Source organism: Berghia stephanieae, chromosome 5 (genome assembly GCF_034508935.2).
Source record: "Berghia stephanieae isolate SIO BIC M18660-M18661 chromosome 5, UCSD_Bste_1.3, whole genome shotgun sequence".
NCBI classification, from domain to species: domain Eukaryota; kingdom Metazoa; phylum Mollusca; class Gastropoda; order Nudibranchia; family Aeolidiidae; genus Berghia; species Berghia stephanieae.
In genome coordinates, this window is record NC_088364.1 from 22,421,443 (window position 1) to 22,446,694 (window position 25,252).

Consider the following 25,252-nt stretch of genomic DNA (forward strand, 5'->3'; position numbering starts at 1 on the left):
TGAAAATATGTTTACATAAAATCTAACAGTTGCAGAAATAATAATATAAGGCTAAATTATTATGAAAATCAGGCTCCGAATAATTCTCGTTTTGTTCACACCAGCGCAATAATTTGCTCTGGTCTAAAAATAGATAGACTGTAACTTTTGATAAATTTTAGAAAATTTTACCTTTTGTTCCATAAAATATCCATATCTAGACATTATTTGATGCATGATCGAGTATTTATGAATATGTGTTTCTTTTGCCACCTAACAGCCAAATTTTAAAGGTTATTTTTTTCTATTATTTACATTGGAACGTGAGCTGTCAAGACAGGAACATGTGGTTTGCCACGTGCTTCTCGACCTTTGTTTACGTTTGGGGCACCTAACTTTACTGCTCTATACTGCGCGAGCGACGCACGCGTTACTAACAATGTGTACTATCTGCATTGTTCACCCTCTCTCGTCGGCGATGATTCCAGCGAAGCTCGAGACTTTTTTGCGTCTCGATGCTTTTTTGAGTCTCGAGACTCAAAAAAGTCTCGAGCATCGCTCTAGTCATCGGTGCTTTCATTCAATACCTAGTCATTGGTATTGGGTATTGACGTTATATCATATTTTAAACAGCTAACAAAACACAAACGTCGTAAATAGATCAAAATGGTTATAGGTATCAATGTTTTATTATTATGCAAAGTGAATTTATTTAATGTATTTTAAGTTTTAATACAAAAAAGCCATCCAAAGCTCAGTTGAAGTGCTACTTCTCGGGAATTCCCGACTTTTCCTTGGTCATCGAGTTCGGGAAGTTTTGAGTGTTGGTGGCCGATGACTTGAGGTATCATCGAGACTTCCGCTCGACACTTCCATGAATTAGTATTAGCCATAAGCCGTGAAAGAAGCCAGATACCTATTGTAATACCCAAACATGGCTCTGCGAAAATTCCCAATGTATATTGTCGATGCTTTTACCAAAAGAGCATTGAGCGGTAATCAAGCAGCTATTTGTCTTGTACCACCGAATATCGTAAGTTGATTTTGATTTGCATTCTACTTCATCAAGCCTTACAATTACAACTTACTGACCTCCAATTTAGTTCGCGAAATTGCCCTTAGTCTTAGTCTTAGTCCTTAGACTTGAATGTCAAAATCTGCTGTCGAAAGAATAATCAAGCAATTGAACTTTAGGAAAGTTTCCACTCGGTGGGTCCCGAAACAACTGACAGAGGGACCATCAGGCACAGCGTGCAGAAGTGTCACAGAACCTCCTTCAACGAGTTCATGATGAGCAAAAAATGCGAGTTGGACCTGGTGGAGACCTTGAACCTGCTGACCAGTCTGTGTGTTTTCTTGACCATATGATCACTGGTGATGAAACCTGGGTTGACCACAACACGCCAGAATAAAAAAAAGGATTCAATGATCTGGAAACGTCCTTTGCCACAGCCAAAATGTTCAAAGTGCAACATTCAGCAGTAAAATGTTGATGGCCACTATGTTCTGGGATGCCAAAGGTGTTCTCTTGATTGATTTTCTGCAACCAGGTCAGATCATAAAGGCTGCCAGATATTGTGAAACTTTGAACAAACTTAAAGAGGCCATATGACGAAAGAGACCTGGTCGGCTCAGCAGAGGAGTCATTTTTCAACACGACAATGCCACTCCCCATACTGCAAACATGACAAAGCACTGGTTCCAAAGGAATGCGTGGGAAGTTTTAACACATCCTCCTCATAGCCCAGATCTCTCCCCGTCAGATTTCCATCTTTTTGGGCACCTTAAGAGATACTTGGGTGGAAAAAAGTTTGACGACGACGATGAATTGATTTCAGAAGTGGAGAATATCCTGAAATGTCTTGACATCAATTTTTGTAGGGAGGGGGGTATTTGCCCTCCTGTCACGATGGCAGAAATGTATAGATCGGAACGGCGACTACCTTGAGAAGTAAATAAATGATGTCAAAGTTTATACTGTAATATTCATTCAATTCCATACACAACTTTTTGAGTTACGAGCTTTCTTACCTTATTTCTGGGACAGCCCTTGTAATTGTCCCAGATCATTTCTTCCGAGTCTTTGTGCAGCTTTATGGTCTTGTGACTCTTGTTCAAGTCCTGCTGTGGACAGCTCAAAGTTGAATCCTTGAAGTAGGATCTTTACACTATATCTCACCATATTCAAGTGTAAAATGAGTACCTGGCCAGTAACAGTAACTTTTTTGTCTCTGTCAACAGTCCCACTCTCAGCCGCAAGGCAGAAAACAGAGATGAAATAGCTGCAGGAACAGCTTGCATGTCTCCTCTATGATTGACATGGTCAGGAGACTGAGGTGAGGAGCTGATGTTACATTATACCAAAGTATACATTAAAAATATATTAGTGATGAAAAATACTGATCCTTTTTTTTATCTCGTAAAAGATACTTCAAGAAGATGAATTACAAAAAATTGGAGCCGAAATGAATTTGTCTGAAACAGCATACATTCAAGTTCTTGACAAAGACTCTGACTTCAAATCAGGTATTGATCATCATTTGAGTATTTGAGACTTAGAATGAAATGTTAATTTAAAACACTTACTCACCACATTCACTTCATGAAATATCACTCCTCTACCTCTTAGGGATCACCTTATACATATTTTTGTAAACATTTCCATCAATTTGAAAGGTTATTGAAGTAATGTTTCAGTTTTCATATTCAACAAATGAAAAGTTTAGAGATAAAATGATGGTTGATGTGGTTGTAATTTTGAATTTGTTATCTGACATGTTGTTCAATTTTACTAAAGTGGACTTGAGTCAAAACCCAATACAATTTTTCAGGCATGCGTGTTAAACTGACTGATTTTTGTCCTATAACTTTTTGTGATTCTTTCCTTTTAACATTCTCTAAACTCTTTAAATTTCCACCAAGGAAAAAAAGGTGACAAACAAGAGAGGATACAGTATTCAAAGACAAACATCAGAAACCTCGTGTGTTATAGATTCATTCAGGGATAATTTGAGATTAGTTTAATGAATGGTTGAATGAACATATGCAAGGGTGGAAATTATTTTTGCTAAACTGTGAAACTTGCATCTATTCATTGCCCCAATATCCAAAGGAAATAAGTTCTCCCTAAGATGGTTCACACCAACAACAGAAGTCAACCTCTGTGGTCATGCTACACTAGCGTCTGCTGCTGTACTCATTGATGGTGTTGGTAGGTAAAGCTACATTCTTGTTCTGTACATAACAATAGGCTTAATTACTTGACAGATTGCAACATCTCTCGTCTTCTAATGCTCTGTATAAACAATCGTTTTGCTTGACTGCTTTCTACAAACCATCTTGCTTAGTTCCTATTTTAGTTTATTGCAACAGGTTTGGAGTTTCATTGGCTGTATATAATAAGGTACCACAAAATACGTTATTTTCGTGGCCAAAAAAAATCAAAAACTTTTTAGTTTTGCGTCATGTTTAGAGATAATGCTATTTTAAAAAACAAAGTAATTCAATCATTGATATTTCAGCCATAAAAAATAAAACATACGAATCTAAATTTGGTATCACCTATAAGAGGTATGTTTCAGCTTTATTCCTGTACGACTCAAACAAAAATAAATTGGCAAATAAAAGTAGCAAATGCTGTTATAAATCTTAACAGAAGTGAAAAAAACCGACATTTTATTAATATTTGAGCTTTAAAAATTAAGCTTTTAAATAGCGCAATATCCACTAAACGTGCTCAAAGCGCTTTACAAGGGGTCCCTGGCCAACAACAACATTTAACATTTAGGACGGGACATGATGCCTGTTAAGCGATATAATTTTTTTGGACAGAGACAACGCTGTTAACGATCAGGTACTCATTTTACACCTGAGTATGGTGAGATAATGTGAGTAAAGAGCCTTCTCCAAGGACTCAACTATGCACCGAGCGAGGCTCGTGCCCAGGACCTTCCGATCCGAAAGCGAGTGTCATACCACAAGACCACATAGCTGCACTTTATAATATTTAAATCTAGTCTATCTAAAAGTTAATCATCTTATTCTTTTTGTACCAATTTGTTTTAATGTGGGTTGCTTGATGGCTGAAATATTGCATTTTAAAAAAGCTCACCAGATTCTTTTTAGCTTCGACTGTGATCGAAATTTTGATACTTGGCGGAAACATGTAACAGAATGCTAGTTGCAATGAGACTGAGGTCTCAAATGATTTTGTATGTATGTATGTATGTATGTATGTATGTATGTATGTATGTATGTATGTATGTATGTATGTAATGTTGTATATGTGATGTATGTATGTATGTATGTATTGTATGTATATGTATGTATGTAATGTATGTATGATGTATATAGTATGTATGTATGTATGTATTATGTATTATGTATGTATGTATGTATGTAGATGTATGTATGTATGTATGTATTATTATTATGTATGTAGTATGTATATGTATGATTATGTTGTATGTATGTATGTATGTGATGTATGATGTATGTATGATATGATATGTATGATATGATGATGTATGTATGATGATGATGATGAATATGATATGATGGAATGATGTATGATGATGGATGGATTGATGGATGATGGTGTGATGGATGGATGGATGGATGGATGGATGGTATGGATGGATGGATGATGGATGGATATGATGGATGATGGATGGATGGATGGATGGATGGATGGATGGATGTGATGGATGGATGATGGATGGATGGATGTGATGGATGATGGATGGATGGATGGATGGATGGATGGATGGATGGATGATGGATGATGGATGGATGGATGGATGATGATGGATGGATGATGGATGGATGGATGGATTAGGATGGATGGAGTATGGATGGATGGATGGATGATGGATGATGTGATGTGATGGATAGGTGATGGATGGATGGATGGATGGATGGATGGATGATGATGGATGGATGGATGGATGGATGGATGGATGGATGGATGGATGATGGATGGATGGATGGATGGATGGTATGGATGGATGATGGATGATGATGGATGGATGGATGGATGGATGGATGATGGATGATGGAGGTATGGATGGATGGATGGATGGATGGATGGATGGATGGATTGGATGGATGGATGGATGGATGGATGGATGGATGATGGATGGATGGATGGATGGATGGATGGATGGATGGTGGATGATGATGATGGATGGATGGATGGATGGATGGATGGATGGATGGATGGATGGATGGATGGATGATGGATGGATGGATGGATGGATGGTGGATGGATGGATGGATGGATGGATGGAGGATGGATGGATGGATGGATGGATGGATGGATGGATGGATGGATGGATGGTGGATGGAGGGATGGATGGATGGATGGATGGATGGATGGATGGATGGATGGATGGATGGATGGATGGAGGATGGATGGATGGATGATGGATGTGATGGATGGATGGATGGATGGATGGATGGATGGATGGATGGATGGATGGATGGATGGTGGATGGATGGATGGATGGATGGATGGATGGATGGATGGATGGATGGATGGATGGATGGATGGGATGGATGGATGGATGGATGGATGGATGGATGGATGATGATGGATGGATGGATGGAGATGGAGGGATGTGGATGGATGGATGGATGGATGGATGGATGGATGGATGGATGGATGATGGATGGATGGATGGATGGAGGTGATGATGGATGGATGAGGATGGATGATGATGGATGGATGGATGGATGGATGGATGGATGGATGGATGGATGGATGGATGGATGGATGGATGGATGGATGGATGGATGTATTCATGCTACGTCAACTTAATGAATATTCATATCCTCCAGTATTCATCAACATTACTAAGGATATTTATAACAAAGTATCATTCCAAGTAATTATGTCATTACAAGATAATTGCATAGGAATACCCCCTGCCTGTAGTTTATGTATAGTCAAAAGACATATGAGGATTCATTCGAATGTGTTAGAAAATTGAAGAAGCATTCCACTGTGTCTTTGTTGGAAAATGGAACTCCCAATGGTTATAATTTGGAGATTTGGATCTCGGAAAAAAACATACTTCAAAGTGCCACTTTGCTTTTTTTTAAAATGCTTTCATGATAGATAATGTGTAAGAACCATAAGAGTTACTAGTAACTCATGAAGCAGTATATGTGTAGAAGGTAAATAATCACTCCTTTGCTATAAAGACTGGATAAAAATAGAGAATGGGGGTGTCGATTAAAAAAAAAATTGGAAAGTGATGAAAATTGGTTTGCGATACTTGCCTCTCTAGCAAAGGGAGTCACTCATAAAGGATTTGGTAGCGAGGTCTTTGGGGTGTGGTGGAAAGTACTAGCACCCTTTCTAAATGGTAGCAAACAATTTTACAGTCCATTCAATAACAAAGAAATCAGGATAAAATCAAGCTGCATAGTGATAAGGCTCGAAATGACTTGGGAGCGGTAGGGTGTTAAGGCCACCTAAAAGTCATACCTGCTGGGCAAAAGTGCATGATCACGTCTAAGTGGGAAGCACTCTATTGCCATAAAATATATATCGATACCCATTATAACAAACAGAGAGACGATTTACAATGGACCAATCATCCTCCATTAAAGGAACAGCTCATTTTACTCTACCCTGTCATCAAAAGGATCCCAGAGAAGGCTGAGGCTAGTAATTATGTCATTTTGTATAAAAATTATGTTGAACATTTGGAAAATGCTATTTCGTTACGCTGGTGACTAAAGCATTTACTTTCATGATTATTTTTTGATATTTCGACCTACTGTAGACCATGGAAACATTTTATGTATAGTTCAAAGCTTGTTATCTTTAATTTTCTAGTCACTATGCTTTAGAAATATGTTTCTCAAGTATGATAAATCCTTTTAATGTTTAGTTACCTGGTGTCAAAGTCGGAATATTGGCAAGCAAAAATATTCCAAGTTCGTAAAAGATGAATTTTCTCTCATTTTCTTTTTTATGTATGGATTTTCAAAATTCTAAAAATTTTTTCCCATGACTATCAGAGAGCTTTGTGAATACAGTAAGAGACACTCATTTTGAATATTTATACACTGTCTCTTGTGATACCAAATATAATGCATGAATTTGTATGGATGGTATCAATATCATTACTAAATGTCAAATTTTGAGTTTCCTCGTAACTTTTGATGAGGAGTATTCATGCTGATAGTCATATACAAGTCATCAATATCATTTTGTCTTCACCATGGCCCAGGAAATGCAAACAAAGTAATTGAATTCTCTACAAAGAGTGGCACATTGTCTGTCAGTCGCCACCCGACCAAGACTGGATTTTTGACAATGGATTTCCCAAAGAATGAACCAGCACCCCAGGTATTAATTAAGAGTTGGTTAAAGACAAATACATTCAGTTAGAATAAAGAGAACAGCTTAATTTAGACTGGCCATTTTGAGATATTTAAACAGCAATGTTTCATTATCATCATCACCATCATCATCATCATCATCATCATCATCATCATCATCATCATCATCATCATCATCTTCATCTTCTTCTTCTTCTTCTTCTTCTTCTTCTTCTTCTTCTTCTTCTTCTTCTTCTTCTTCTTCTTCTTCTTCTTCTTCTTCTTCTTCGTCTTCTTCTTCTTCGTCTTCTTCTTATCTTTTCTTTCCAAGATCTGCAGAGCACCACTAGTGTATTATTACAGCATGTACATAATGCTCCTGAGCCCCCCCCCCCCCCCCTCTTCTCCACATCTAGAAAACTCGGGTGCATTGTGCCCCAAGTCAGGTTGATCCAATTTTCCTCCTGAACCCATGATTAAATTTGTTGACATCAATTAATTATTCGGCTACTGTACTGACTGAACTTATATATGTGGTCTAGTGGTATGACATTCGCCTTCAGATCGGAAGGTCCTGGGTTCGAGTCCCGAGTGGTGCATAGTTTGGAAAAGGCTCTTTGTTCACATTCTCTCACTGTACTCAGGTGTAAAATAAGTACCTGACTGTTAACAGCGTTGTGTCTGAAAAAAATTGTAATATCGTCTCATCCTATATGTTAAGAGTTGCTGTTGGCCGGGGACCCCTTGTAAAGTGCATTGAGCATGTTTAGTGGATATTCCGCTATATAAAAGCTCAAGTTCTAATATAATTTAATGACATCATAAATTTGCAATAAGGATGGGATAAGTCTGTTTTGTCAAAAATTAATGTCAATACGTACAATAAACTATAGATAATAAAAATGAATGGTGGTCGTGTCAATACATAACATGCAAATCTTCACAATTACCAAAAGTCTGAAGTTGTTATATATTCAAGTAAAAATACCTTGGGAGTGAATCCAATTGACCACTCAAAACACGGGATTTATGACAAACTCTGGGATTTATGACAAACACTCAAAGCAACTCGCAGAAACATACCTGGTTGTTTATATACAATATAATGAATGAAGTTGCATCATTTGTTCTCAGTAGATTTTCTGAATCAGATCATAAACATTTATGGTATAAGATTTAATTTGTGTTTTCGTATGATTGATCAGATAGCTATGACAGGTGAGTATTTTACTTAAATGCATACCATTGATAATAATAACCATCGACAGCAATCCCTATGTAGCCCACATAGTTGATCAATCAGCGCCATTGTTTACCAGATAATGACTGTCCAGACTGTCTGAATCAGGTCAAAAGGTGTGGTTATGTTCCTTTCAATTACGACTTAATTGTTTTGATATTTTCAGCTTTGTCAAGTTGCCTCTATTTACTGAATGTGATATAGAAATTAGACTATAAATTGCATTGGGATGGTATGAGAGAAGAGTTCTAATATGCTCTCTTTATTTAGTCTGCCTAAAGTATGGCCAAAACATAATTTCATAAAATTGATAAATTTACTTTTTTGTCTTTTCAGGTTACAGAAAAGTTGGAAAAACTCTTAATTGTAAGTTGATAGTTACAGTCCAAACGTGTCTTAGTTGAATTTGCAATGAGACTTAGACCTGTGGCAAGTCTAAAATGCCTCAACCACCCCAGTGTGAATTTCTCTATTATAAATAACAGTTCCTTTTTAGGAAAGACTTTTCCTACAGTTTGCTTTAGATTATTTACTCTCTTTACAATCACGAGTGACATAACATGTATGCCACTTCTCACTACCGAACAGATATTCTACTGGCATAAAATTGAAAACAATGAGAACATAAACTGGACTTTAAAGAAAGAATCAGCTGGCACCAAATCAAAGAACATTCTGTAAATAGCTTGGATGATTGCCCGTTTGATTTGTTTTACACATACTAGACTTATTGCTGCACAGGTTGCAATTGCTGCAGAAAATGTTAAGGATTCTCAAAACTTAATGCTTCACACTTTAATTTTAGATTACATTGCAAAACAGTTTTGAAAATCTGAGTGCCAGACAAAGCCGATGGGAAAATTCAACGACCATCTTTAAAGATCTGTGCCCCTCGGCTTTGGATGGAATCTTAGGCCTCCTGATAACTGGTTAGCTATGGTGGATTGCATTTTGAACTAGAACTCATCAGGCCTGGGGTTTGATTTTTCATTTATTGAAGGCTTACACTGATATATCAAATCTACTTTTTTAGATTTATTTTTTTATTTTTCACTTTCAGATTTTAACAAAGGTTGTTGTTTTTTTCTCCTTAAACCAATTTAATTTCTCAGAGTTTAGTGGGTGACTTGGATTTGATTCAGGATGTTCAGTATTCTCCCACTACCAAGAAATTAGCAGTCCGATACAAGGATCACATTCACAGGTGATGTATTGAGTGTATGAGGGAGTTTGTATCCAAGATATGCAATGCCAGACTCCTGTTCTGCTATATGCACCTGGCTGAGTGTTAAGTTTTAGAAATGACACAAAGCAAAAGTCCAGTTTTTGAATCAGAATATAGTTGTTTTTTTTTTCTTGATCTTTTTTCCGAAATTTCCGTTTGGTCATTACATGATCTTAAAGTGTAATTTTCCAACTTGCACACAACCAAGTGATCTGTGAGATAGACAGGTGCTATACCCGCTTTTCAATGGGCAACCAGTGGAGAGAGGCCAACAAAGGGGTTGCATGATCAAACTTTTGTTTGCCAAAAACTAATCTTGCTGCACTGTTTTGCAGTAGTTGGAATTGTATAGAAAATTGCAGTAATCAAGTTTCTAAAAAGTGAGGGAGACAACTAATGTTTTATATGTTCCAATTGTAATATACTGACGGATCGAACTGATTTTCTTCAATTGAAAGTATAAAGATTTACAGAGAGCAGAAATGAGAGCTGACCTGCTGCTACAGCTGCTTCTACTACTACTTCTACTACCAATACTAATAATAATAGTAATAACAATAATAATAATAATAATAATAATAATAATAATAATAATAATAATAATAATAATAATAATAATAATAATAATAATAATAATAATAATAATAATAATAATAATGATGATAGTAATGATGATATAATAATAATAATAATAATAATATATAATAATAATAATAACAATAATAATAATAATAATAATAATAATAATAATAATAATAATAATAATAATAATAATAATAATAAACATATTAACCATTGATACCAGCAACAATTTGTCTAAAAAACAATTTAAAAAAGTCAAAATATCCTGCAGTGAAGCAAAACACAGCAGTCAAACAAAATGCATCGAGATCCCGCTGTGATGTAAAATAGCAGTCAAAGAAAAAGCAAGATTATTGATCAATAACATCCTGTGAATCGTCATTGATCAGAATTGTGATGTCAATCATCAAGCCTAGTCCCGGGCCGTGCCATCATATCTCGGTACTGATACCAGTAATGGGAATTCCCGATATCAATATTCTTGGCTTGCAACAAATGGGCTAATGAGAAACGCTCCCCACATCATCGCTGTCTATCTGTCTTTGGAAGCTGCCTGACCAATCCTGGTCTGGAACTGAGACTGAGTGCTAGTAAATGAGATAGACCTCTTCCCCCCCCCCCCCCCAAAAAAAAACAAAAAAAAAAACCCAACTATTCTCAATTTCTTTAAAATGCAGTGCCGGTGCTCAGCTTATTGGTCTCGATATTTTGGGCATGGTCAAAGCCACTATTCTGGTACTCAGTCTTGATACCACTCGACAATAGTTAATTTTTAGAATACGCCATTGCTGATGTGGAGTCAGGTGAGAATAAGGTACCATTGGGACCAGTTTCCGGCCATGCCACTATAGTAGCTATCAATCAAGACCCTCCATTGACCCTACATCACAGCAATTTCATGAGGCCACTTCCTTATTCTTGGCCTTCAGAGATGGACCAAAATATTAGTCTGTTAAAGTCATATGAAGTGAATCGTCATAAATTTCAAAATCAGCCCTTTTAAAGATCACCATGCCATCAAGATTGACTTCCTTTGTTATTTTCTGGTATTTTCTCAATTGTTTCCCTTTCATTTTTTTGAATGACTGATATATCAACATCACGTTTATATCAACTTTTTACCATGGTCCCGAGGATGTCGATATATCCGTTCTCGACTGTACTTATAAATTTTGCCTCTGCATTTTGCTAATGAATGTGGAACTTAAAATTAGCAACAAAAATTCGAACTATTTTACAAATTATTCTTTTTCTAACTGCTTTTCTTTTTTTTTTTTTTCAATTTCAATACTTTTTCCTTCAGGAAAGAATTAGAGCGATTGAGTCCTAAGCCCAGCATTTTGATGGAGGCAGAGCCATCTGGTATGGTGATGGGTGTAGGTGTGACCTTGAAAGGCAGCCAGATCAATGGGTGTGTGGATGAGGAAGGAATTGTTTATGATTTTGTATCACGCTACTGGGCACCTTGGAATGGAATACCTGAGGACCCTGTGACAGGTAGTCAAGTTCATTTTAATCCAACCCAAAGCCTTGTTACACCATCTTGTTTGGTTTCTTGGCAAAACTGGTTGTAGGAATTGGCGGTAAAGGAACAGAGGTGTGAATTTATTGAAGCCTGTGCTTATCAATTATTTGGTGGTAGATGAGGTGTTATCGGTATGATTTTTTTTTTTTGGGGGGGGGGGGGGGGGGGGGGATGGGGTGGAGGGTGGGGGGGGGGGATAAATGGGATAGTGAGGTTATATTTTATTTCCATTAATACAAAGAGAATGAGAGACTGCTGGTAAAATTTAAAGAGTCGGGAGTGAAATTTCTGTACAAGTTGATATGAAATTTTTCTATCTAGACATGTGAAAGTACCTAAGAGCATGCCTCTTAATTATTGCATACCATGCATGGTTAGGACTCGAATTAAACTACTTGATTTGGTTCAATGGTGTTGGAGTAAATATCCAAAGCTGTTGAGCATCTGATATGATAACATTAAGGAAAATATGAAATAAATCCAGTTATTAGTTTAGAACATTTGATTACCTGAATTAAATTACGTTAGATACTCATCATATTTAAATTCTATGCATTTTATTGCAAAATAGAGATTTTTGATTTGGTGACTGTGGCAGGCCCTGCTCATGAGCTTATAAAGTTTTGACTTTAATTACAATTTGTTTTGATGGAAAGCTTTTAAAACCTAGGTTGGTTTGTAATCATAAGGGAGCCTGGTTCATTATTATAAAATGAGCTATCATGTTTATGTAATTTCTGGCCTGAGTTTTCCATATAAACAAGACAAAAAATCCCCCAACAAATACAAACTCAAAAAACCCAACCATCCTCCCCCCACCCCCACATCATAATAGTTATAGTTACTCCAATATAGTAGGTACTGTGGAATCTGTATAAAGCAAACTATCTTAAAGTCAACACTTCTTTTTCGTCCCAAATTTTCTGTTTTAAAAATTCTAAGTTTTGTCTTATTGATAATGGATAAATTCAACCTGGCAGTCAACCAATCTTTCTGGTCCAGCAGTGTTGGCTTTATCAGGATTACAACAAGATATGAAGTGAGTAGAAAAGTGCCAGAAGACAATAGAGAATAAAAAATTTTTTCGCGGCGGTGGTGGGGTTTGAACCTGCGACTTTATTGGTACGACAACTCCGCCTGGCAGGTGAGAGCGTGGCTCTACCGTGTGAGCTATCCACGAACACAAAAATATTCGTTTCAAACCCAAAGTCATTTCTAGATCCCTCTCTCACCCACTTCTTGAGATCGCCGATTCGTTCGCCACCATCGCGAAGTAATTTTGACCAGCAGTTAAGCTTAATAGCCAATATTCTCATCACAAACATATAACATAGAAACGATTGAGACATTGAGTATGCTCCGGTGTATGGGGTGAATTTTTAATTCAGAAAAGTGAGTGGAGCAGGCACTTATGTTGGTAACAACAAGATATGAAGTGAGTAGAAAAGTGCCAGAAGACAATAGAGAATAAAAAATTTTTTTATCAGGATTCTACTGTACTTTATAAACATTTTAAAAATTGTCGTTATGCTATTAGCCAACATCCACAATAGTGAAGTCTACAACTTTAATATTCACTCATTGACAGCTGTACTGGGGATAAAAATAGAGTGCCTTTCAATTTCAGTTACAGTCAGAAAAATATTTAGGGGAATGATAAAAGTAAAAAGTGAAGACATATACAGTGATGCCAAAATCCCGGTTTCACCGGACAAATATTGGGTCTGGAGCAAACAATTTTGGGATATGGACAACTTCCGTCAAATTCCGGTTATGTCACATTGTTCCAAGGTCCCTTCCCCCCAACCACCTCTACCACCACACCATCATCACTGCCACTATTACTACAACGACCACCGCCAGATGATCACTATTACAAACACCACCACTACATCATCACTACCACTACTATTGCAACCACCAACACAAGATCATCACCACTACCACCATTACTACAACCACCATAACCACATCACCATCACTACCACTAATCCTACAACCACCATCACCACAATATCACCACTACCAATACCAATACTATTACAGCTACCACCAGCTCATCATCATCATCGCTACAAACACTACTACAACTACAACAACCATCACGTCATCATCACTACCTCTACTACAACAACCACCACCACCTCATCATAATCACTACTACCATAACCATCACACCACATCATCATTACCACTACAATTACATCAATCACCACCACATCACCATTACTACCACTACTACTCCAATCATCTTCACCGCATCATCATCATCACTACAACTACTATTACAACCACCACCACCACATCCACATCATCAGTACTACTACTACTACTACTACTACTACTACTACTACTACTACTACTACTACTACTACTACTACTACTACTACTACTACTACGACAACTACAACTACTACGACAACTACAACTACTACTACTACTACTACTACTACTACTACTACTACTACTACTACTACTACTACTACTACTACTACTACTACTACTACTACTACTACTACTACGACAACTACAACAACAACTACTACTACTACTACTACTACTACTACTACTACTACTACTACTACTACTACTACTACTAATACTACTACTGCTACTAATACGACCACTACTACTACTACTACTACTACTACTACTACTACTACTACTACTACTACTACTACTACTACTACTACTACTACTACTACTACGATTACTACTACTACTACTACTACTACTACTACTACTACTACTACTACTACTACTACTACTACTATCACTACTACAACCACCACCATTAGGATGTGGTGCTTTACTTCATTTGAAATAAAGGGACTTTAGGATGCTATTTGGTAGTGTGTTCACATATCATATAGTTGTAATCAGTTATCTACTTAGAACTGTACGATATGTAAAAACAATGCTAAATACCACCCAATTCCATTTTCTTGTAAGCAGAGATTCCTCTTTCAGCAATGAAAATCCTACAAGTAGTGTCTGAAATTTCTGTGAGCCAAATGTTAAGTTGGCATCTCTGTATTATTGGGTAATTGTAGACCATGAAAGATACATACATAATACATTGTTTTTAAAATATACAAAAATGTTTGTACGTAATGAATTAATTTTCAAAATTTTATTCAAAATCATCCACCATATCAAATATAAGTATACATATTTAAAATTGTCTTCATATTTATATTTTAAAACGTAACATATCTTCTTTTTAAAAAAAAATCTACAGACACAAGTTCGGACTAGAGGCCAGAAATATAATCTCAATTTATAAAATGAATATATAAAGTGCGGCTTTTAATTCTTAATTCTATATTTTTACATTTTTATGCATTTACATATACATTTAAACCAGGGGTCATAGGGACACTTTGTAAAATTGGTATAATATATATATATATATATATATATATATATATATATATATATATATATATTATATATATATATATATATATATATATATATATATATATATATATATGTACATTGTCGCCATAAATTCTTAGCTTTATATTTATACATTTTTATGCAATCCACGTCTGTAAACGAAGTTCCATTTTTTGGATGAAAAAGTATATATTATTATTATTATTATTATTAGTATTATTATTCTTATTATTCTTCTTCTTCTTCTTCTTCTTCTTCTTATTATTATTAATATTATTATTATTATTATTATTATTATTATTATTATTATTATTATTATTATTATTATTATTATTATTATGATTTTTGTTTTTATCTCAATGTTCCTTCTCCATGATATGTACATGTTGTTATAACCTTTTTGCACCCCACTGTTTACAAGAAGATTTTATGATGAAAATCTTACATTTGCCGTCAAGGCATCTTAATTCATTTCTTGCAACATTGATTGACAATGCCAGGACTTCATTTACTCATGGTCATGTAGGTTGGTATCTTGAAGCAGGTGCAATACAGTCAAAGTTTACCAGATGATTATTTGATCACAGATGAAATGTTGCCAGGTTACTCAGACAGTTAGAGATCAGTGAATAAACGATTCATGTGTTAAAATTGAACAGTCTTGCCACTTCACTGACTGAAGCGACATGGCCGTGTGATTCTAAATTAGGTCTTAGCCTTGTCAACGTATATAAAAATAAGTGATTTTAGCTGTTATTTTGTTGAAAAAAGTCAAGCAAGACACCACATGTAAATTTTTTTCCCTGCGTGCTTCTTGTAAACAGTAGGTTGCAAAAATATTAAAACAGCACGTGCATGTTGTGGAGAAGGAAACTTAAGGTAAAAACAAAAATCTTGAAGGTAATGTATAGTTTGACATAAAAATCTTCATAGCCAAACAGCTTTCTGCTATGTTTCCAAGTAAAAATATGAGGACAATTTTAAATGTCTATACACTCCAGCATGATTTCCTTGAATGTACAGTTCTCTCAAACTCCTTATTATTCTTTGTTTTCATTCCATTTCTTCCTTGAACTAATTTTTACCTTGAACACTGGTTCCTTGAATTAATTTCACCCAACCAATGTAAACAAATTTAATTAAATAACTCTTTAAGATTCAACCCGACAAAAAACGACAACAGCCAAATATTCATAGGCGGGGTAGTCAAGACTGGACTCAGTAAGTAAAATCCAATCGTTGTGAAGGAAATGACAGGCCTGTCAGTTGTGCAGATTGTTTTCAGCTTTAATTTTTATCAATTTGCCGACAAAAAAAAATATGTAAAAATTGCGATTTGGATCCTATTTTATTTGCGGGTGGAAATCGTTGACGTTGCACTTTGTTTGTGAAAATCGGACACAAATTACGACTTTGGTGATGAAAAATGACTTTGATAACAATTAATGTAAATTTTTATGAATAATTTTTAAATCCCTTATTTGTAGACCGATTTTGTCATTCGTGGTGTCAATTTTATTGTAGTAAAGAGATAGGCAATTCAGAGTTTCATGAAGTCTAGCTTTTCTTTTATTGGGGAAAGATTCAATTTCATCATCATCAGCATTCTCTTCAAGCCGCTGTTTTGCTGGCTTCACATCTCCTAAGAGCTCTTCATTTGATAATTCTCCTGTAGCATTGTCATCTCCAAATTGTTATCCAAGTCAACAAATTCATTGAATTGCTCCTAGGTGGAATTTTCAGGAAATTCAATGTCATTTGACCTCTCTTCACAAGGAGCCACTCGACATCCAAAACCTGCCTTTTTGAAGCAGTTTGATATTGTCATGATTTCATCCGTGATAAAATTTAATCTTAAGATTTTGTTTTGATTGATTTCTTGAATTTGCCACTTTTGAGATTGAAAATTTGTTGCGATTAACTGAAGTTTGTCCAATTAACCAGTGACTTTTATCTAGAATTAATTCAATTTCTAGGTAACTGTTGCAATTAACAGAAAGTTGCGATTATCCGGAGTGGACTGTATATGTAACTTTAACTGTTTGCCCATCTATAAAATCAAACCACTAAAATCTCACTGCCATAAAACGATAAAACAATGTTGTTTAATTACTTCTTATTAGTTTCCATTCTTGTTTCAGGGTTTATACCTCTTATACCCATATTTTAATTTGTCAATAAATGTTTCTTAGTGTCTCCAAAACGGCTAATTGATTGAATAGATTTTATTCTTCTGGAACACATTAAAGTAACAAGTGAAGTTATATTTAATAATCCTATATTTATATCATACTTACTGGTATTATTTTATGCGTAATTAATAATCAATTCTATTGCATTAACCCCCACCCCCTACCCCCAAGTGTAAGATATAATAAAAACATTCAGAAAAATACTTTCCTTAACCCATATTTTTAACAATTTACACTCTGTTGTATATGATTTCAGGTTCTTGGCACACAGTGATTGGGCCTTACTGGGCCAAGGAACTTGACAAGAATATGCTTTATGGTGAGTCTGGAACAAAAGGAATTCAAACAAAAGCTCACAAAACTTGTGCTTTATTCAATTTTCCAATAGCATCATTGTTAAGAGTTATGTGTTTAACTATGTGAATAGTAAATTAAATATGCAGAGAAGTTAAACATGGAGATTCCAAATCTGATTATTCTAAATAATTTGTTTTTACATTGGCCTTGAGAAAAAAAATAAAAATATATAGACTAGTAAAAAGCCCGCAATTTCGCGGGGAAAGAACTTTTCATTCGATATTGCCTAAATCATTTTCTTGATTATCTTGATTACGATTAGATGCACACTTTAATCGATGTCCTTGTCGCTGCCATGCTTTATTCGGCATGATTTTAGTTTATCAGTCATAGTGGGCAGGGGGGTACATACTGTGTCTTCTATCCCCTTATATCTGTTTTCCAACATGCTTTCTGTCTTTGTCTTGGAATGAGATTACTTGGTTTTGTCCTGGTCCTGGCCGGATCCCCTGGCTGAGAGGGAAACAGTCAAATGTATAGTTAGTTTTGGGAGATGATATTTTTTTCATTGTAAATCATCTCTCTGTTATGCACTGTATTATGCTTTCTTTATATTACATATGATTTGTAAAACATTTGAGTGTGTTCCTCTTAACGGGGACCTGTGCTTGTGTCTGGATGAGACTTTTAGTGATCTCAAACTAATTACTTTGATAGAGTGCTTTTGGAATCTACACCTGTTTCTTATTTGAACCAATTCCCCTTTGTCTTCCCTTTTCTTGGATGCTTTATTGTAAATCTAGAACTTTTTACTATCCCATGTTCTTCCTTTTTACTGGCGCTGATATGACCTTAATGTGTTGCAAGCGCCGTAAAACCCTTAAAAACAAACAAAACAATTAGTTTATCAGTCAGTAGATATCAATATCAATAAGTCACAAGTCTTTACCACGCTTGACTTGGGAGGCCTTCTGAAAGCTCCTACAAAGGGAAACAAATAATATTCCCTCAACTAATCCCAAGAAAAAGTAAAACCTAGAGTACCTTTAACTAACCCTAATAGGAAAATAAACACCCTAGCATTATGACTAACCCTAATAGAAAAAAAACCCCTCGGACTGCTTTGCACTACCTTTCAATACTTCACAAATTAAAATGGCGGCCGAGAATCAAAACAATGGTCAAATCAGGAAATTTTAAACTTTCACAAATTTATCAAGATTTGTTCTAGAGTTTTAAAAATGCTTCTATATGATGACAAATTGAATAAATAACGCCTGACAAAAGATCTACGGTGAAAATACAAATTGAAAGAATACTGGGGATGTAGGAGCTTTCGGAATATCTCCCCTTTACTAACTTATGTGAGGTCAAATGAAAATCTGAAGCAGACGCGAAAAATATCAAGTTTGTTCGGGCTAGAAGCTAGACAGATACAATTGACAGTTTGCTGACAACGAAATATTTCCCAGGGCAATAATTATCACACCGATGGCATAAAAACGACCGTAATATCAGCAGTAATATTAGTAGACGTTGTTAATCGGTGAAACTTGTTTAAAATTTGTGTAAATCCGAATACCTTCATGTGATCAATTGAATAATATCACTATGAATGCCACGATTTGCTGAAAAATGCCAACACACACACATGTATACACCACACACAACACACACACAAACACACACACACACATGTATACACCACACACAACACACACACACACACATGTATACACCACACACAACACACACACAAACACACACACACACAAACGCAATTAGAACATACTACTACATAACAACACTGATCACCGCTAAATCAACAACACAACGGAAGTCATAAATGTCATAAATAGATGATGCAAACTGACAACTTTTTACAGTGTCAAAATTAGTTGAATTTGAGAGTCTTAGTGTCGTCGGTACATATTTTATGATATCTGTTTGACTCAACGAACTTTCAAACTGACTTTAAATTATAAAAATAAAAGGAAATCAAGTTATCTGTTTATCTATCTGTAAAAAATACATTTCTAATTTTCAAATCTTTCAATAGAGTTGTGCGCCGTATCATTTTTTTTTATTGACTCAAATAAGCACAATGTTCTCCACAATGCTATATTTTTTAAAGAAAGGATATATATCTATATATATTCAAGTTGAAAGGATCCAAACATTAATCAGGTTTTTCAAAGATTTTAAAATAAAAAATAAATGGTACTTTTTTCCAAGACTTCGGGTCATGCTATATTATGGCTTAAAATATCTTCGTACCAGGTGGCACATAGGCCTCGATCTACTGTTTCCATTCTACCTTGTTAATGGCTGTAATCCACGCCTGGCCTTAAGTTGTCTAACCTGCAGCATTTCTCTCTCTCTCTCTCTCTCTCTCTCTCTCTCTCTCTCTCTCTCTCTCTCTCAACAGCACGCTGCCACATATAGCATTATTCAATGAAATAATTCTAAAACAATCAAGTGGTTTGTAGTTGTACCCTGTGAGGAACTGAATTTTAGCACCGAGAGTGAATCTTATCTGTCTATCTCATCTTTCTGATATGGATTTAAAATAATTGCACCACACTCTATAAGGGGTCTTTCCTTTTGTAAATCAGCAAGTTAGCATTTCATTGGCAGAATTTTTAATTGTCACAGAAAAATCCAGTTGTTGTATTAGCTCTTTGTGTATGATTGGGTCCTTGTGCAAAGGTTGTATCATGGAGACTGTAATTGAAACTTAGATTTGTTTTAAACTCTTGTGATTTATTTTTAGGCGCCAAAGTATAAACTCACTTAAAGTCATTTTGCTTTGTACTGTAGACGAATGAATACATTATTTATTGTCAGTAAAAATACATATTATGCATACATCGTTTATGCAAACAACAACTAGTAACAATGACAATAAAATATAAAAATAATAATTAAAAAAAAAATAGTGATGTATATTTTCTTAATAAAATCTGATTTAAAATCAGTAAAGCCCTTTAAGGCTTTTCACCGACATAATAAAAAAAAATACTTTGCACTTAAATTAATACTACAATGCAACCTCTGAATAATGGCGACCCTTGGATAGCGACATTGACCTCTAGTCCCGACATTATTGCTATATATAAAAAAAAACACAAATAGCGACATACATTTCAGTAAAACCCCTGTTTAGCGACATCGTTATAGCAACAATCGGCAGTTGAAACCGATGCTTGAAAGCCGACCTTGGTCATCTCGTACTCTTAACCAATAAAAAAAGGCCTTTTTTTCCTCCCAATGAGATTATTTGTTATCAACCAATCAGAACACAATATGTCTACTACACTTAGTGGAATCAGCACTTGTTCCTATGGAACCACAGCAAAAGAAGATGGAACTCTCAAGGGTCCATTTACCTTCCCTGTTAAATACCTGTCTGAGGTCAGTGATGGAGGTTAACCGATATCAGGCAATGCTGTGTCCAATGGGGCATTTTTGGCTATTTATGGTCTTATATTATAATACACATTGGGATAGCCGGGAAAACAATGACAACCTCTTTCACTTTATTGTTTTCATTTAAAAAATCAATTGTTTTTCAGTCCAAATTTGATATTATTGTGGTTAATACCTGGTTGCTGTTTTTGTTTTTATATAATATCGTAAGATGTAAGGATTCCTTGCTTGGGAAAAAATACCTACAAGATTCCTGTCTGATGATTCAACAAACATTTTTTAACACAAACGTTTTATATAAGGGAAAGTCTTTCTTTGGTTGGGTGGGGTTTTTGTCTTCCTATAGTGAGTATGGAGGGCCACTTTATGTGTCGTCTATTCCCCTATATCTGTAGGTATCTATAACTTGCTTTGTCTTTGTCTTGGAATGAGATTATTTGGTTTTGTCCTGGTCTTGGCTGGGAGGGAAACAGTCAAATGTTCTGGGAGATGATATTCTTTTCTTGTAAATCATCTCTCTGTTATGTACCCTTTTTTTATTTTTTGTTTTGAATATAAATTAACATAACATAACATATGGCAAAGGGCAAAATAGGATAAGATCCCTTGAATGCCCTTAATATTAATAGTAATGCCAAAAATCTATTGATTAAAGATTACAATAATGATACACGTGGTAAAGATAGTATTTCAACTTAAATGAACTCATGTATATGTGGTGTACAAACATATATCTTTAACCGTGACATGCAAAGCACACACACACACAAACATACACACGGATATAGAAGATAACCATAATAATATAATAATGCATAATATATACATACAAGATTGAAAGCCATGTCAACAGCAGTGCAAACACGTATTATTCGTCATATATAAATCTCCCATCATATAATTCCCTGTCTACTAACACCTTGAAATAATCCATAGATTTTGCATTCTTTGTTTCAAATTTCAAACTGTTCCATTTCTGAACAATACGAATACCGAACCAGTTTTGTCTTATGTTTGTTTTGCATCAAGAGACAAAAATCTTAAACTTGTCCCCTCTAGTAAAACATAACATAACATAACATAAATTAATTTTAAACATTTGAGGATGTTCCTCTTAGTGGGATCCTGTGCTTGTGTCTGGATAAGACTGGATGAGAGTGTGCTCTTGGAATCTTCATATGTTCCCTTTTTGAACTATTCTCTTTTGTCTTACTTTTTCTCATGTGCTTTCACTTGTAAGTCTAGAATTTTTGACCATCCCATTTTCTTTCTTTATTTTTACTTACTTTTCTCATTTTGGTCCCTCTGTTTGGAACGCCTTACCACAGAGCATTCGTGGAAAAGAATCTTTGTCTATTTTTAAATGATAGCTAAAAACTTATCTGTTTTGATTTTAGTTGATATGAGAAACCAGATAGGCGTCTGATTTGTGTTGTGTTGTGTGTTTGTGTGTGAGTGAGTATGTTTTGTTTCAGCCAAAGTAATTTGTAATTTAAGCGATTAGAGTCTGAGGTCTTGGAGTTACAGTGCTATATACGTTTTCAGCATTATTATTATTATTATTATTATTATTATTATTATTATTACTGGTGCTAATATGACCTAAATGTGTCGCAAGCACAGTATAATGCTTGAAAACAAACAATCAATCTTCCATTGGCTGTTTAAATCAAATTTATAAAAGTTTTTAAAGAACTTACTATTTATATTGTATGGGATTCTTTTTTAGTTTAAATATGAATTAAAAATGGATTTGTTGGAATATACGTAACACTCATTTTATTTTCAAATCAACTGAATGCAATTATAATTGTTAAAATTTTCAACGGAGAATAATTTGTATTAATTTAAATGCTTTTCTATGAAAAGAATGAGATGAGAACAAATAAAAATAAGTAAAAATATTCAAAATCCTATCAAGTCATTGGATGGGCAAAGTTTCATGATAATTGATCCATGCATTTTTATTTTTGTTATCTTTTCAGCTCGACAATGCTCACATAGAGGTGGTGACCTCTGGGTGGAGGTTATGGACACACGTGTGACACTGATGGGTCAATCTGTTATCAATCTTGAAGGCACATTTCAGCTATGAATAGTAATTATTGCCCACCTCTGTACAATATGTGACCATATTATGTTACATGTTTATGTGACAAAAGAATAAAAAGAAATAATTAAAATTAACTCTGTTGATAATAATTTCTTAAATATTTCATCTGTAAAGATTTGATATCTCTTTCTAATTCTATCAATTAAAGTGCTATATGAATTAAGCAATCAGTGATGTTTTCCCAAAAAAAAAAAAAAAAAGTAATGATGAGTTTATCCCAGATCTATTGCGTTAAACAACAGTAGCATTTGTTAGCTAAAATTTAGACAGAATTCTAGCACAGTTCACTCCGCATATAATCGCACATTAGTTAATCGCACACTCCACTTATAAACTTCAGATTCCCGAAAAACAGTATTTTTTCTATATAATCGTTCCGCTTAATCATACACCATCTCTGCTTAATCATTGCACCTCGAGTGACAACCAACAGCCATATGGAATCAAGGAAGCTGTTCCCATACCACACAATTTTTCGTCTGAAGCATTAAATCAATTCTTTACCCATCAGCAGTGAGCTGATATCTCAGTAGCTACTAAGATAATGAAGATGAGGATGAGGCACCCCTGACAATCACTGAAAAACTTGACATGGTGAACAAACAATACCACTAAATCTAAGAAGAATGCTTGACAGATGATCTACATTGGAAGGATTGGAGACAAGGGTTTATAAACAATTTTCACAGAATAGAAAGCAATCAACGCTTCACATTCATTGTTCTTACAAACAATAATGTCACATTTTGTTGCCCGTAAAACATGAAAAAGAAAAGAAAAAAAAGAAAGAAAAAAAAGCCCAAAAAACAAATAACCAAAAACAAAACAAAAAACACAACCTCCCCCCCCCCCCCCCCCCCCCCCCTTCCCCCTCAAAAAAAAAAAAAAAAAAAAAAGCAAAACAAACATTCTAATGAGGCTGTTTGTTTTTAAGGCTTTTACGGCACTTGCAACACATTGAGGTAATATCAGCGCCCGTAAAAAGGAAGAATAAGTAAAAAGTTAAAGAATAACAATTAAAGCACCCAAGAAAAAGTAAGGTAAAGGGGAATTGATTCAAATAGGAAACATATGTAGATTCAAAGAGCACACTATCGGTGTAGTTAGTTTGAGATCACCTAAAAGTCTCATCCAGACACAAGCTCAGATCCCCACTAAGAGGAATACACTCAAATGTTTACACATTATTTTATATATATAACATAAAAAAATTAATACATCGCATAACAGATAGACGATTTACAAGACAAAAAATATATCTCCCAAAACTATACATTTGACTGTTTCCTTCCCAGCAAAGGCCAGGATAAAAACAAGTAATCGCATTCCAAGACAACGAGTTGGAAAACAGATATAGGGGGATAGAAGACACAGTAAGTGCATCCCTGCCCACTATGGGAGGTCAGGAAACCCACCCAGATCTAATGACGGTCACAAGCCCATAGAAAACCAAGGGAAGGTCCTACATGAATTGCACATGTAAGCTGGGGTTTAGATGCTATTATTAGCTTCTCCGCTTAATCGCACACTCTGTTTAATCGACACACTAAGCTGAACTCCCGAGGGTGTGCGATTAAACAGAGTCGATTGTATATTGCAGTCTTTTCTACCAGATATAATAGAACCAGCTTCCCAATCACTGATGGCTGATGTGTGGAAACTTAATGAACTTCATCAAGCCATAGGGTGCATAAGGTATTTACCAAGGACTTCCATTTCTGTCTGGCACCTGCATTTAACCACTTTTTTAACATCTTTATATGATATAGCTTGACATTGAAATAACCTGTCTGATGTTCTTTTTCTAAAGTGTGGGAAAGGGTGAAATCTATCAAATGATGAATATTTTACCATATTTGGTTAATAATGTTCACATTTGGGGGCTGGTCTCAGTGACCCCATTCCACAGTAGCACTTTAACATAAAATATCTGACA

The 25,252-nt window shown here is 35.2% G+C and overlaps 1 protein-coding gene across 1 annotated transcript; it reads left to right on the forward strand.

Annotated features, from left to right (window-relative positions):
* Nucleotides 1-872: 872 nt before the first annotated feature.
* LOC144972605 (phenazine biosynthesis-like domain-containing protein) lies at nucleotides 873-23,386 on the forward strand. The gene is made up of 9 exons (XM_078914033.1): nucleotides 873-1,012; nucleotides 2,406-2,505; nucleotides 3,092-3,190; nucleotides 7,221-7,339; nucleotides 8,888-8,917; nucleotides 9,664-9,755; nucleotides 11,662-11,855; nucleotides 17,734-17,796; nucleotides 23,189-23,386. The coding sequence occupies exons 1-9, from the start codon at nucleotides 914-916 to the stop codon at nucleotides 23,296-23,298; spliced, it is 906 nt and encodes a 301-aa protein (XP_078770159.1). The 5' UTR covers nucleotides 873-913; the 3' UTR covers nucleotides 23,299-23,386.
* Nucleotides 23,387-25,252: the final 1,866 nt, after the last annotated feature.

What these genes read in the sequence shown, in the direction of transcription:
- LOC144972605 (XM_078914033.1), top strand. Translation starts at nt 914, where the DNA reads ATGGCTCTGCGAAAATTCCCAATGTATATTGTCGATGCTTTTACCAAA. An exon ending in GTCTTGTACCACCGAATATC is followed by an intron (nt 1,013 to 2,405) that starts GTAAGTTGATTT and finishes ATCTCGTAAAAG; the next exon opens with ATACTTCAAGAAGATGAATT. An exon ending in TGACAAGAATATGCTTTATG is followed by an intron (nt 17,797 to 23,188) that starts GTGAGTCTGGAA and finishes TTATCTTTTCAG; the next exon opens with CTCGACAATGCTCACATAGA.